The sequence below is a fragment of the Ascidia mentula genome, chromosome 2, assembly GCF_947561715.1.
Source record: "Ascidia mentula chromosome 2, kaAscMent1.1, whole genome shotgun sequence".
In the NCBI taxonomy this organism is placed as follows: Eukaryota; Metazoa; Chordata; class Ascidiacea; order Phlebobranchia; family Ascidiidae; genus Ascidia; species Ascidia mentula.
Window position 1 is genome coordinate 1,733,042 of NC_138567.1, and position 16,453 is coordinate 1,749,494.

At 37.1% G+C, this 16,453-nt stretch overlaps 1 protein-coding gene across 1 annotated transcript; it reads right to left on the reverse strand.

The window, feature by feature from the left end:
* Nucleotides 1-12,384: 12,384 nt before the first annotated feature.
* LOC145889102 (adhesion G-protein coupled receptor G2-like) lies at nt 12,385-13,818 on the reverse strand. The gene is made up of 4 exons (XM_082979986.1): nt 13,617-13,818; nt 13,245-13,469; nt 12,703-13,185; nt 12,385-12,614 (listed from the first exon to the last, which is right to left on the reverse strand). Exons 1-4 carry the CDS (start codon nt 13,816-13,818, stop codon nt 12,385-12,387), a joined length of 1,140 nt encoding a protein of 379 aa, XP_082836112.1.
* Nucleotides 13,819-16,453: the final 2,635 nt, after the last annotated feature.

Consider the following 16,453-nt stretch of genomic DNA (forward strand, 5'->3'; position numbering starts at 1 on the left):
GAAATAACACTGTGAGGATGGAAAAAGGATTCTCAATCAATGACAATCTTTAACAATGAAACAGCAAATACAGCTTTATTAACTACATATTGTTGTGCAGATTATCGGTAAATATTTCGCAAAACAATTTATCCGACATTTTTTCTTATCTGGACATTCTGGAGTGTATTCATTTTAAATGAAAAATGGTTTAGCTGCTGTATGATTGGAAATATACAGAAACCTTTGCTCAACACTTCTGTAGTTAGGCTAACCAAATATTAAACAAGTTTATATCTATAATAGTTTTTGGTTATTGGTGAAAAAATGGAACAAAAATTACTCTTAAAATAAAAAAAAAACAGATCTTATTCCAGCAATGCCTTTTTCGAAAAAGGGGTTTATTAAAGCGAAAGGTGACAAATCACCAACCTGAATGGCAATCTTTGTTATTCTAGATTGCATTTAACTGCATTGCAACCTGAAAAATTAGTTCCTTCTCGCGAAGTTGCTAACAAAGTTGTTTTGTCACGCTTCGTTGCCTTTGATCCAATCCACGCGGTGACGCTAATTTTGTTGTTGAATTTTCAACACAAAAACCACTAAGGCCGGGTCCACACTCACGATTTGCGCCGGCGGATTCTTTGTTTGTTTCATTATACACCGGCGTGCGGGCATACGCTCGGGACATTGAAACAAACAAAGAATCCGCCGGCGCAAAGCGTGAGTGTGGGACCCGCCTTAGTGGTTTTTGTTTTTTTTACGATATTTCGTTTCAATCGTTGGTTCTCAATTGTGATACGCAAACGGACTTGAAAGGCCTATTTCCTGCGAAAGTAGAACACTGGAAAGTAAAAGCCAGAGAAATTTTATTTGTAGAATAATTCAGATTTAAACCATGTTTTAACATTTTAACAAGCGCTTCACCTGAAATTTTCATGGAAATTATATTCGCACCATCTCCTGAAATTAAACACAAAGTATACCAAGAATACGAACATTACTGTTTGGAAATGACAAGAGATTCGCAACGAGAAAATTAAACTCACGAAATTACGATAAGCAAAAAACTTAATATATCCACCTTCTAAATAACCAACTAATGAATATTGACTATAATATACGAGCGGTTACTGTGTTGGCTAACAAATGAAGGTATACATGTTATTTGGACAAACTTTAAATTGCTAAAGATCTGTTAGTAAACCCAATAATATAAAAAGCGAAGGGAGAGAAAAATACATTAAAAATCTTTTGTGTCGACTGTATCCCATGTATTTTGTTACAACAGCAATTTTGCAATAACAATCTATCAATCAGAGTCGAAGTGAAGTGTAGTGAAAATAAGCTTAAACTGATGCTACAATTGGCTTAAATAATTATGTGTTTTTTGTTATGTAGTATCGAGTCAGACGCCCACGACAAGGTGATTTCCCCAAGTAGAAATCACACTGGGAGGTTGCTGATGCGGAACAGGATACGTAGAACACGTGGCCAGGAGGTTATCCAGAGGCCATGACATGTGTTTGTTTTGCAATAATGCTGTCTGTGGATTAATAAAGTGGAAATATATGACTTATGTAGACTATGTTACTTACCGTAAGAAACCTGAGAAATAGGTATCCTGAGAAATAGTCACAATGAAATACTGCACAGTTGTTCGGTCCACGGTATAATGTTAAAAGAATACAGGTTCAAAATTTAAAATCATCTATTGAAACTACCAATGTTTATTATGTTGAATACATCAAGCGAATAATACGCTGGTTTTGTTATGTAAATTTAAACAAAATACTATATAGTAGGCGAGAAACAGGGCGAAATAACAGTGCCTCATATGGGTAATAATTCAGGGTGACTTTGATACCTTTTTTTTATACAAGATGAGCATTACATAACAATGGAACAAGTGGCCAAACTTTTGTTTCCCGTTCAGTTTTGTCCGGGTTTTTCATAATATCTCTGGAATACACTGCACAGCCTTTGTCGCATGCTATACGATGACTTGCCCACACCTGTCTTCTAATGCCTGCATATTTGAAAGGTGGAATCTCTAGCTTTGCTAATTTAGTTCCAATAAAATATCTCCCACTTTAATAGACATCAAAGTGATTCACGGACTCTACATGCACCAATATAACGACGCGATGGTGTTTAAAGGGTTAATGTCATGTCGCAAGAAGAAGGAAGAAGTTTGCAGCTATTCGTTTCGCAAAGAAATGCAATGAACATGAGGTGAAGCCAACACAAGAAAATGAAATTGTACGACTTAATAGCGCTACGTAGCGATTAAGAATTAGTTTAATGCAGAAACGAGTTTCAACTAATACAAATTTGCTTCTGTTAAATCATTTCGTACAAAGTAGTCGTTTTGTACCACTCTTATACATTGTTATCGCCAAAGCTTCAAGTTGTAAAGAGACCAACAACAGTTTTACTTTGTGTGGTTGGTAATTAAATAAAACATATTAATTCATGAAAGCACATCCAGCAGAGTTTCAACTTTCTCAAAGTGTATGAACTTCGGTTAATAGTAAAACTTGCTAAATAAGTTGAAAAACACTTAACAAACCACAAGTTATATGGGGGTATTGAAAGCCACAGCAAAATTCTGCGAAGTATGAAACAAAATAATGTCTTGTTTTAATCCAGACAGGTATGTGGATGGCGTAATTGCATTCTTTTAGTTGAAGTTGGACATGAACTTTCTGTCAGGAATTTAACAATATTACTAATAATGGTTTGGTAAGTTTTACTTTTAATTTTCTTATTCTAAGCCTGCAATTCCCTACTTGTCTCTATATGATTGTCTCTACGATATAGCGGTCATCGCTTGTTTTGCGGCTGTTATCTGTACAGAAACCAACCGGGTCGACTTCGTGTCGCGCCCGCAACGTTTTGGCGACTCTGGATGACTATGCGGATTGCAAGATCTCAAACCGGCGAAAGATTATTTTAGTGTCTGTACTATTAACTTTCGTGGGTAGAATATTGGCCTACTCAGGTTCTTACAGGTGGCGGGAAATCAACCGCAAGACGGCGCAAACGAGCACATTTTCTACCTATGTAAACTTTATATTTCTTATTCTGTAATTTTTTGAGGTATTACATTGTGTGATATACTATCTAGTACCGTTGACGACTCACTGGTATAGAAACACCGTTCTAAGCATTCATAAAATGTAAGGTCTGCATGGTATTGTGCACGGTATCCACAAGTGCAAAAACTTAAAAGTCGAGAAGCGGAAATTACAATTTGCGTGAACCCAATAATTATGGCAGGCCACTTGGAACAAAACAAATCTGCAATTCTAACGAAAATCATGCGTAAGTTTTGCAGCTAATGTCACAAGAGTTTAAGTAAATTTAAACTGTGTGTTTCGTTCTATTCTCATCGATATTTCCCCTGCCGAGTTTGAACCACGGTGACCGCCATTTCCGAAATCAACTTAATTAATGTGTTTTTTGAAGGGGAGTTGCAGACAATCGTCTGTAAATCGTCGCATTTGGTTTATTTATAAATCGTCACCAAATCACCAAATATACAGAACACTGTATAGGTATTTATTTCGCATCTTGACCCTGTGGAAGAAGCAAATGTGAAATTCAATTTAATCCATTTACATCAAAACAATTCAACAACTAGTGATAAATATATAAAGTAACGTATTATACAACATATTACAAAACAAAAGCAAAGTTACTTCCTTAAGACAGCCACATTTTCACTGGAATATTGGGGGTTTGAACGAAAACAAGAAGCTTATTATCTTTCAAATATTACTGCATTCGTTAAAACTGACTAACGTAAACGAAAAGGCGAAAAAGGTGCCTCTCAGTGCAGGGCCAGCATAAACACTTCTTAAAATATTATTTTAATGCATGAAAATTGTGACAGCATTAATTTCCACATTTACAATAACAAACAAAGCGATTCGTCAAAAGTTTTCTAGAGAAAAAACATTGGGTATTCAGTAAACAGTGTTTTGGTGGCAGAAAGTGGTTGGATGGAGTGAAGAAATTTAAACTTACTTAGGGCCCCAAATTACCTCATATCCGTCGTACACATATTACAAACTAATCAGTGACGCATTGTCCGCATACAAGAACATATCTTCTTATTCCATATAACCGATATTCATCATTTATTCAAGCGTTGCAAAACCTCTTAACGGACGCCCGTACCTTCGGTTGGTATGCTGCCTCTACTTCTATCTGTTAGTATTCGGTTTGTTTTGTCACCAATTAGGCGTCGTTAAAATCTTGCGATCAATCAAGATGATTCAACTCCCCAAGACCTCCGCAAATATGAACGGATTGCAGTCGCTTCAATTTCTATTTAGATAGATTTTCTACCGGACGAGTTTATACCAGGGTGACCGCCATTTCCGATCCGTCATCAACTTGATTAAATCAACTTAAATTAATGAGTTTTTTGCCGATTGAGGACTGCGAACAATCAACTGATGCTACTGCCTCATGGTTAGTGTGCATCTGCCTTCAACTCATTGTGAGTAATACAAGACACAAAGTGACAACAAAGATACTACTCACGGAATACATCGAATTTAAACCACAAACCTGTTGCATGCCATACACTGCAATGGCAAATTGAATCCGAACAAAAGGGCGAGTGACACGAAATATACTTACTAATATTTATGTAACAAACTATAAACGAACAAACGATCAGTATTTGTACACACAAACCTAATAATCAACATAATATTTATTCAAGCGTTGCAAAACCACTTAACGCACTCGCGTATCTTCGGTAGGTATGCTGGCTGTACTTCTATCTGCTAGTATTCGGTTCATTTTGTCACCAATTAGGCGATTGCTAATGACGTTATCCATTACGCAGTAGATAAGGAACAGGACGAATCCCTGCATCCCGTTCACCAAGCTGTGAATGTACATGAAAACTTCGTTCGAAATTTCGTTTCCAATTCCTAAAACATTAGGAACATGCCTAAGACCAGTTCACTAATTTTAAAAAAAATTGTCAACAACTTTGTAACTCACCAGTGAAGAATGCCAAGATCCAGGTTCCACCGAGCATCAGGAAGAGGAAAATGAACGACTTTGCAGCTCTCTTTGCATCTTCCACATCTGGATCTTTCCCTCTGTTCCGCATCTTCCGGGAGGTTAAGTTCACGTACGATGTCTTTACGATGATGAGGAGGTTGATGACGAGAAAGAGAGCAAGAGGAGTAATGACGGAAGTGTAGAAAACCGGAGTGTTGGGAGTCAACCAGCATCTGACGTACTTGGGAAGTAGTGAAGTGTTGTTTTGATATTGGTGGCACGCCTCGTAATAAGGCTGTGGTTTCATGTAGACGCCGAAGTGGAATCCCACGGGTGCGGATATTCCCACAATCAAGATGGGAAGAAGCCATCCGAAGATCATAAAGTACTTGAGTCGATCTTTGGGATTTTGGGACCGAAAGTTGATTGGATTGGAGATAGCCATGAAGATTCGTATTCCCTCGATGAGAAACCACATTCCTATGGTCAGAAAAGGTTTCTTAAATTGCTTGATGTGTAGTTATTTAAACATCTTTACCTGAACAAATCAAGAAGAAATGGTTTAGCACTGTAAAAGCCATACAAAACTGATCATGCGTGACGATAATATCGTGCAACAAGTTGACACCGTGAAGAAGCAGAAGTGATGACGTCAAACTTATCTGGATGTAAATTCTGTCCCCTCCCTCATTGAAACAGAGCAGGATGATTGAAGTGAGCAGGAGGAATAAGACGGATGTTGATTCTGTGACATATGTTGTAATCTGGAACAATTAAAGAAGTCATAAATGTTGCAAGTATTTCCAAAAAACAACATCGATCAAGTTTTTGAAGTTTGAATACAATGGAACTGACTGATTTTATAAAGCGCAAGGTGCAATTATGAATGAAATTTTATATGTGTACTTGCCTTAACACCGTGTGGAACGACGATGGATTTTACCGCCAAAAGGACGGAAAAAACAGTGAGGTGGTTGCAACTGCACGTCACGTGATCAGGGCTCACTTCGGTGGTACAGCCCTCATCCGAATATAAAGACGTTGCTCCGTCGAAGAATGTGCATCTGGGCGAAAGTTGGGAGATTTTCTGGTTGCTTCCGTTTTTCTTCATGTTTTCAATTTCGTCGCACACTGATTGTGGTGACGTGGTAGAGAGGACGAATCTCACGTTGCCTTGCAGTTGATTGTTGAGATTTACTTTTCCAGGCTGTGTACGTGGGGGGATTTCGTCCACGTTTAAACCGACAATAACAATGTAGCTCGTATTTTTGATGGCTATGTAACGTGTTGTGGCGAGAGAGCCAACTTGGTCAGTCGGACCTTCAACCTCCACATCCTCTGGAATCTTAAACTGGAGAACTGAAAATGCGACTTGGTTTGCTCCGTTCGTTTCCAACGTTAAGTCGATGCGAGTTGAACCAAGCAAGATATTGGCAGTGAGTTGAGTCTGGGAACCATTCAATGTCGTATGATTGAAGTAAAGTTGGGCATTACCATTGTGGAAAGTAATTTGGTTTGATGTTTGAGAGAATCGGGTGATATTCTCCACAAGTTGATCGATGTTTATTAATTCATCCGGGTTAGCAGGTTGTATAGAAGTCAGATTACTTTCCAAACCTGAGCAAATTTTTTGTTGTGTTTCTTAGTTTGGAGCTTCAACTGCTGTTTAGTGCTTTTTAAGCTTAACTCTCAAAAATAGAACGCGTTTAAGTAGTGGGTGACAAATCAAGCGTTTGCTGCTTGCGTAACAATGGATGTGCCAAAATTATGCCATTGCTTTTCCTAAATGTCTTGTCACCACTTGCTACGGTTTTTGTCAAGCCACTAAATATATTTAAACAATGTTTTTTCATTGAATTCTGCGTCAACTCACTAGGAATAATTTCATTCCAGCTTGTACTGGGTTTGGTCGATGGTTGGTTGATGGTTGGGATGGTGGTTGGTTGGTTGATTGCTGGAATGATGGTTGTTTGCTTGTTTATTGAAATGTCGGTTAGTTGGTAGGTTGTTGAGGTGGTCGATGTTAGTTTAGTTGTTGGGATAGTGGTTGAGGTCACTTGTGCCCTTGGGATTTGAGTGGTTGGGAATGTTGATGTTGTCGTTGCTTGCAGAGTTGTCATTGGGATTTTGGTTGTTTGCGAATTTAGTGAAAAATCTGTAATATTTCAAATGCGGAACGTTAACAAAAATGTTTTGAGAAGTAATTTTCATCCACTTACTGCAGTAAAGTGAAAGATTGAGACAAGTGGATGGTTCATTTGGTAAAAAAGCCACGGGCAATTGGTAGCCTGGAAAACCTGTCATAATGAACACAATTAAACTTTTATACAAGAAATCGACAAATAAAAACATGAGTTTTCCCTTTCATCAAAAGTATTGTTTTTGTTTCATAACAAATTCAACTACAGACGCAACATCGTGACAACATTGATTGCCCTCTTCTTCTGTTTTTCTTCGTGTTGGAAATTTTTTCGGTTGTTTTATCTTTGCTGTTTTAAAAATACTGATGCCCTAAGGGTGAAGTATATATATATATTATTACCATTGGGCGACTTGGACGATTTTGCCTAATATTGGTTAGACCAACACTCACTTTTCATAACACTAAAACAAATGGATTGTTGTGGTAAAAATACTGCTTCTGCACCTGGATAACCAGAAAAACATGATCGATAGATATGACGTAACATATTTTGCAATCATTAAATCATATCAGCAATTTATATCGGAAAAAGCCATCTCGAAGATTTGACCGATTGTTCATGGGGGACTTCCCCGATTTACACATTTGCTTGAGATTAGAAAGTCCCGTAGTTAATTTTATTCCTTTTAATTACGCGTTGGCGCGGTTTAATTTGTATTTTTTTAATTGTTTTCATCACAATTTTAATCGTATTCCGACTTCGCGTTAAAACTTATACAACTTTATTCAATAATACGTAGATACACACAGACAACATTTTGAATCTAGACAGTATTTATTTCACTCATGTTGTTTGTGCGTTGCCATAAAAAACTTTACTTTTATTGGCAAAATTTCATCTCGTATAATTTGATTAAATCATGTTTGTACGGAGATATTTTGTTGAACTTGTTTATTCGTACAAAATGAGCGGAATTTATTCGGTTCAGTTTTTATGACGAAAACCCACTCACATTTTTCGTATCCTTGTACCGAGATTTTATAACCCGAACCTGGAACAGAGGGAGTTGATCCTGCACACAAAAAAAAAACTTAAAACTGCTTTGCTGATAAATAATTATAGCAATAAAAATACTTAAATAGGTGTAACAAATTTCACCTGGTTGTAGGAATTGGATTTTTACGTTAACAGGTGGTTGAGGTGGGGGATGAACACTCCCATTGATTGACGTCATACAGCATCCACTTTCAGTACAGTTTAGTTCTGAAAGCACAAGCTCTGTTTCACGATCAACTCAAATCAAAAAACTTTTGTTTTAAAGAAGGGATGGGAGTTTTGTCTGATTTAAGTTTTCAAAACGATTCAAGTTGAAACTTTGTACGAATTGATTCACCTGTGAGATCTATATGGTATATGGTTGCATCATTCCCTGTAATTAAACACAAAGTTTAAATAATATAAAATCCTAATATTTTTTGAGTGAAATCAGATGATTTAACTTAAATCACAACAAAAGTTTAGTTATACTGTACGGTTGATGGTAAAAGTAGACTTTACTTGCAAATATATTTCCTGAGGAAGCCTATATGAATAGAGGACGAATCGTTGGTGAATCAAAATATAGGTTTAAATTTGCCAGAAGAACAGATTAATTATAATGCAATATGCCTAGCACTAACAGTACCATAATATTTGTTAAATAAAATAGTTTGATTCACAATAACAGCTCATAATTGTACCAGAACTGCAAACTAATTAAAACCGTTTATTTTGACTAATTCACAATTACCTGCCCATTGAAAACCACCCTGTACGGCAAGAAACCCTACTTAGAAATCCTATGCAATAAATACACATCTACTTCAAAATAAAGAAACTCACAACTCCCATCCGATCCGTAGTAAACTGGTTGTGATTGATTGCGAGGAGCGAACACTAAAACACAGAAAACTTTAATATTTGAGCATTGCATTATACAACGACTGATATTCTCAACAACATATGCAAGTCAAGACCATAGTTTTATAAGAAACTTTCCTTTGGTCGTGAGTTGCAAACACACTGAAAAACGTACAAGTTTTAGGGCAAACTCAGCAAGCAAAGTTTCAACATAAAAAGTTTTACATGTGTTATGTAACTATGTTACTTACCACAAGGAAACGTTATTCCACCTGAAGTTGAGTCGCACAAAAATATCACGCAATCCTTCGGCCCACGACCTAATAAAACATAATCGAAAGAAAGAAATCTGTGTAATCTTATATTTAAATCTAACTTGTAAAAAAATGTATTTGCTTTAAATACCACAATATCGAAAATTTGGTTCCACCCAATTAAAGGTAAACGTCACAATTAAACGTGGAAAGTCACAATCAGTGGTGATAGTTATATTAAGACTCACCACAATAGTCAGAAGGATCCAACTGATAAGTTGCTGTCAATAGAACAAGCAGAAATGACATCACTGCAATGTGACGTGTTGTGGTGACGTCATGCCACCGGTTAAACGGTAAAACTAACAGCGAAATTGTCATTGTTGGGATTCCCCGTATTTGAGAAGGTCGACAAGAAACTTCTCCAGTAAATATTTTATTTTTTCCCTAAACATATTCATATTAATTTTCTTTTGAACTACTACGTTTTCATGACAGGATCGCCCACTAATAAAACGTCGAATAAATTAGTCATATCAACGTACTGCACACAACAAAGCTTATTAGTCGATAACTTGGTTCTCAGCTGCTGCAACAACCGCATACATGCCGCATTAAGCTGAACAAAATACCCATACAAGTAAACGTAAGGGATTGCAATACGTTCAAAATATACTAATTGGACATTCTCCTGTATTTTTAATTTATTCAAATCTATACGAAACTAGATCCAACAAAACATCTCCTACTTTACTGGGCATCAAAGCCATTCACAGACTCTGCATGCACCAATATAACGACGCGCTTATATTTAACATTACGTCGCAAGAAAACGAAAGAAGTTTGTTGCATTGCGTATAAAAATATATTATATTATGCCGTGACGTCAACACAACAAAATAAAGCTTTACGACTCAATAGCGCTACGTAGCGGTTAGTAATAATCGAATTAATACAGGAACGATTTTTTAACAATTTCAGATTTGCTTCTTTGCGTCTCTTTGTAAATGTAGTCGTTTTGTACCACACTTATACATGTTTGACGACATACCTTCACATAAAAAAATTAAATTGCATCATTGTAAAATGTTTCATCAGTCAGATAGAACACAAAAAAGAAAGGAACGACTTACCTTCGCTCAGTGGAAAATTATATTTATATAAACATCTGTGGTCTACGTCAAAGTTTCTCTTCTGAAAGCAAGAACGGTTGAATGAAAGCCAAGTCCTGAACCGTGTGCAAACTGTGCGAGTTACTACCAGACGAACACACACCGTGGTCATATCCTTGTGTAATTATTCGCTATTACGGTTAGTGTTGTAATATAAGTACTCCACCTTTCGTATATCCCATACAATGGACAGGAAATGTTATAGTGGCAGAATAACACGGTGAGGAAATGTTTGCTTGTTTCGCCTCACGTTTATTTCACAGGAGCGAGGACCAGCATTTTACCTTGGTACAATTAAACCCGATGATATTAGAACGAATTTAAACTGTAGTGTGAGTTTCCATGCATATGGGAACGTTGTTGTGGGTTTGCCATGTGGTTAAGGGTCAATAGTGGGTCACACACAGTGAAAAATCGACCAGTAAGATACAAACCACGTGTTCGTTACATTTTAAAATTTTCCACTCCACCATATCGGATTATATCTAATTACGTCATCATGATTCCACCTACATGACGCATGGCCGGAATAACTACACGCGCGTTTTAATCAACGTCCATTTTCATTGAAATTTAAAATCAAAACCTCAGGGCAAGGACTGCCGGCGTGCAAAAAAATCCGGAAAGATTCCAATTATTTTGTTGGCGATACAGGATTTGGTGTGAATCCTGCTGTTGGTTCATCTGGACGGTAGAAGTGTCCATGGTTCATCACTGGTTGATATATCATCTGCTAAATATATTGTGGCACCAATAAAATATAATTAGCATTCTCAAGGTGATCTTCCATATGTGGGTTGTTTGCATGTGTAACGAAGTCCGGTGTTGTTCATTGTATGTAAGAAACCACACACATACTACGGCCGCCTCCAGGACAGGATACACATCATAAAGAACCCGTGTTATATTTTGAACGCCACGCTTTCAAACATGGCGCGCGGGCTTATGTACACCAATGGAATATTGAAAAATATTTCGTAATTGCGGTCGTTATTGATATGTTGATTTTTTGACATTCAACAACGTTCGATCAACAGGTTTTGAGAGATCTTCCTCTTAAATATGGCCACACAAATGTATAAAAGCATGAGAGATATGGTGCCCAATTAATATGGTGAACATACTTCAAGTTGTGCAACCCCTGCAAAAGTTGGTGGAATATTGATGCAGCTTTATTGTTTATGACAACTGCCAACGCATATTCAAATTAAACCGAAATTCACTTTATTCAGTGACTGCAAGCCCATAGGTTCGTTACTTGATCACAACGAGAACGCATACATGGAAGTTGTTTTGAAAATTTATTATGGAACACAAATTGTGTAACAATAGTGTTTCCCTAAGTACAAATTCGTCAATACTGTTTGCTTTGTTTGCGATAAAATAATCTACATACAGTATTGGAGATACGGTGGTAGGAAAAGGCGATTAACGCGCGTCAGGCTCATGCGAATCCAAATACCATGCGAATGATACAACGGATAAACCAGAAGATAAAATTTTTCAATCATGCGACATTTTTGCTAAAGCCAGCTTGAAAATAATAAGCAAATTGACAAAATTGACAAACAATTAAATTACTACTGAATGAAACGATCAAATGAATAAAACCTTTTCCACAAACAAATCTAATATTTATGACAACAAGTTATATCTACCAGAAACACAACCATACAAAAACATAATCTCTAAGAACCCTGAACACAGGTTATGAAAATTAAACGAACCCACAAGTCAACGATAAAAATGTCTCAGAATTCAAGCTTGAACAAATGTTTGCTACAATCCGCACTATAGCAAACTTACATCAGAACTTGGAAAACTTGTAGCACAAATATATTAATACAAGTTGGAAAGACACAAATACTCAGTATTGGGCAAAGACGATATTTCCCACTCAAATCCACTCTACTCATTGTTAATGCGTTTCATCACCTCCTCACGTACACGCATGAATTCCATAGTAACGTTTCCTCCACTTCTATCATCACGTTTCGGTTTCTTCTTGTCGGGAAGGAAGCGCTTCCTGATGACGTCATCCATTATGCAGTAGATAACAAACAGGACGAATCCCTGCATCCTGTTCACCAAGCTGTGAATGTACATGAAAACCTCGTTCGAGATTTCGTTTCCAATTCCTGAAAAAGATTATGTTTTTTTTTAGTACACTCATAAACTTTGGGGAATAGATTCACACGAAGGAATTCTGAGAATATCGAAACTCACCAGTGAAGAACGCCAAGCTCCAGGTTCCACCGAGCATCAAAAAGAGGAAAATGAACGTCTTTGCAGCTCTCTTTCCATCTTCCTGATCAGGATTATCTCCTCTGTTCCGCATCTTTCGGGAGGTTAATGCTACATAAGATGTTTTCCCGATGATGAGGATGTTGATCAGAAGGACGAGAGCAAGAGGAGCGATGACGGTAGTGTAGAAAACCGGAGTGTTGGGAGTCAACCAGCATCTGTCGTACTTTGGAATTGGTGAAGTGTTGTTTTGATATTGGTGGCACGCCTCGTAATAAGGCTGTGGTTTCATGTAAACGCCGAAGTGGAATCCCACAGGTGCGGATATTCCTACAATCAAGACGGGAAGAAGCCACCCGAAGGTCATAAAGTACTTGAGTCGATCTTTTGAAACCTGGGCTTGGAAGCCGATTGGATTGGAGGTAGCCATGAAGAGTCGTATTCCCTCGATCAGAAACCACATTCCTAATGCACAAAACGTGTTCTTAAATTGTGATTGTGTGTAGTTATTTAAACATCTTTACCTGAACTCATCAACCAGAAATGGTTTAGCACTGTAAACGATATACATGACTGATCATGCGTGACGATAGTATCGTGCAATAAGTTGACACCGTGAAGAAGCAGAAGTGATGACGTCAAACTCATCTGGATGTAAATTCTGTCCCCCCCCTCATTGAAACAGAGCAGGATGATTGCGGTGAGCAGGAGGAAGAAGACGGATGTTGATTCTGTGACGTATGTTGTAATTTGGAACAATTAAAGAAGTCATAAATGTTTCAAATATTTCCAAAAAACGACATCGACGAAGTTTTTTCAAGTTTGAATATAACGGAACTGACTGATTTTATAAAGCACAAGGTGCAATTATGATTGAAACATTATATGTGTACTTACCTTAACACCGCGCGGAACGACGATGGATTTTACCGCCAGGAGGACGGAGAAAACAGTGAGGTGGTTGCAACTGCACCTCACGTGATCTGGGCTTACTTCGGTGGTACAGCCCTCATCCGAATATAAAGACGTTGCTTCGTCGAAGAATGTGCATCTGGGAGAAAGCTGGGAGATTTTTTGGTTTCTTCTGTTTTTCTTCATGTTTTCAATTTCGTCGCACGCTGATTGTGGTGACGTGGTAGGAAGGACAAACCTCACGTTGCCTTGCAGTTGATTGTTGAGTTTTACTTTTCCAGGCTGTGTACGTGGGGAAATTTCGTCCACGTTCAAACCGACAATAACAATGTAGCTCGTATTTTTGATGGCTATGTAACGTGTTGTGGCGAGGGAGCCAATTTGGTCAGTCGGACCTTCAACCTCAACATCCTCTGGAATCTTAAACTGGAGAACTGAAAATGCTACTTGGTTTGCTCCGTTTGTTTCCAACGTTAAGTCGATGCGAGTTGAACCAAGCAAGATATTGGCAGTGAGTTGAGTCAGGTGACTATTTAACGTCGTATGATTGAAGTAAAGTTGGGCATTACCATTGTGGAAAGTAATTAGGTTTGATGTTTGAGAGAATCGGGTGATATTCTCCACAAGTTGATCGATGTTTATTAAATCATCCGGGTTAGTCGGTTGTATAGAAGTCACATTGCTTTCCAAACCTGAGCAAATGTTATGTTGAGTTTCTTAGTTTGGAGTTAAAATGATGTTCAATGTTTTTCAGCTAAACCCTCAAAAACAGCACGTGTTTGCTCATTTGCTGACAAACCAAGCGTTTGCTGCTTGCATAACAATATATATTTCAAAATTTAACCTCTTGTTTTTCAAAATGACTTGTTACCACTTGAAGGTGCCACGGTGTATGTCAAGCCGCTAAATGTGTTTAAACATTTTTTTCATTGGATTCTGTGTCAACTCACTAGGAAAAATTTTATTCCAGCTTGTATTGGGTATGGTCGATGGTTGGTTGGTTATTGGAATGGTGGTTTGTTGGTTGGTTATTGGGATGTTGGTTGGTTGGTTGGTTGCAGCGATGGTGGTTGGTTGGTTGGTTGTTGGGATGGTGGTTGTCGACACTTTTGCAGTTAGGAGTTGAGTGGTTGGGAATGTTGGTGCTGTCGTTGCTTGTAGAGTTATCGGTGGGATTTTGGTTGTTTGCGAAGTTAGTGAAAAATCTATAATATTGCGTCAATTAATTTTATTCCTGTGGCAAACTTTTTACTTGACTTTTTTGAGAAGTGATTTTCATCTACTTACTGCAGTAAAGTGAAAGATTGAGACAAGTGGATGGTTCTAGTGATAAAAGAGCTGTGGCAAATGGGGTGCCAGGGAAACCTGTAATAATGAACACAATTAAACTCCATATAAGAAACCAACAAACAAAAGTATGAGTTTTCATCAAATGTATGTTTTTCTTTCATAATAATTAAAACTACAGCAATAAAATGTTTTTACTTGATGAAATCCACCTAACCAACAACACTTCATTCGCGTGACACAAATGAAACTTTAATTTCAATTTATTTTATTGTTGCTATAACGACTTTGTGTCAACGCTTCTGGTTTTAGAAAACATGTTTCACTTTTTATTAAAGCATCTTCAGTTCTACAAACAAAATAAAATAAATAAAATTAAAATAAATGGATTCTTGTGGTAAGAATATACTGTTTCTGCACCTTGATAACCAGGAAAACATGCATAGAAGCACTTTATTGCAAGGATTGATCTATAGTTATGATGTATTTTGCGATCATTGAATTATATCTCCAATTAATTTTTGAAATAGCCATCTCGAAGATTTGACCGATTGTCTATGAGGGACTTCCCAGATTTACATATGTGCTTGTCATTGGGAAGTCCCGTACTTAATTATATTCATTTTAACTTTGCAGTTAAACTTTGATTTTTTCAAGGTCTTTCATCGCAATTTTATTTGCGACTTCATCTTAAAACCTAAACAACACACACACAACATTTTGAATCATGACAGTATTTGTTTCATTCATGTTGTTTGTGTGTGGCCATAAAAAAACATTACTTGTTATTTGCAAGATTTGAAATTAAATAATCTCGTACAATCTAGCCAAACTATATTTGCACGGAGATGTTTTGTTGAACTTGTTTCATCGGACAAAAACGTACAAAATTTATTCGGCTGATTTTTTCACGAAAACCCACTCACATTTTTCGTATCCTTGTACCGAGATTGTATAACGCGAATCTGAAGCGGAGGGAGTAGATCCTGCACAAAACACAAAATAAACCATAAGCACTGCTTCGCTGAGAAATAGTTATAGCCATAAAAATACTCAAATCGGTGTAACGCATTTTACCTGGTTGTAAGAATTGGATCTTTACTTTAACAGGTGGTTGAGCTGATACCAACGCACCACCGTTGATTGACGTCATGCAGCATCCACTTCCAGTACAGTTAAGTTCTGAATTTAAATAATTTTTTTTAAAGTGTTGCAAGTGCAAGCTGTGTTTCACGATCAACTTAAATATAAAGCTTCAAATTAAAACTTTGTACGAATTGATTCACCTGTGAGATTTATTCGCTGTATATTCGCACCATTCCCTGTAGTTAAACACAAAATTTAAACAATATAAAATCCTAATATTTGTTGAGTGAAATCAGTAAAAGTAACTTAAAACACAACAAAAGGTTAATTGTACTACGATTGATGGCAAGAGTATAGATTATATTAGAAATATATTTCCTGAGAATGCCTACAGCTGAATAGCAGACCATGATTGGTGATTGAAAATGTACTTTTAAATATGCCAGAA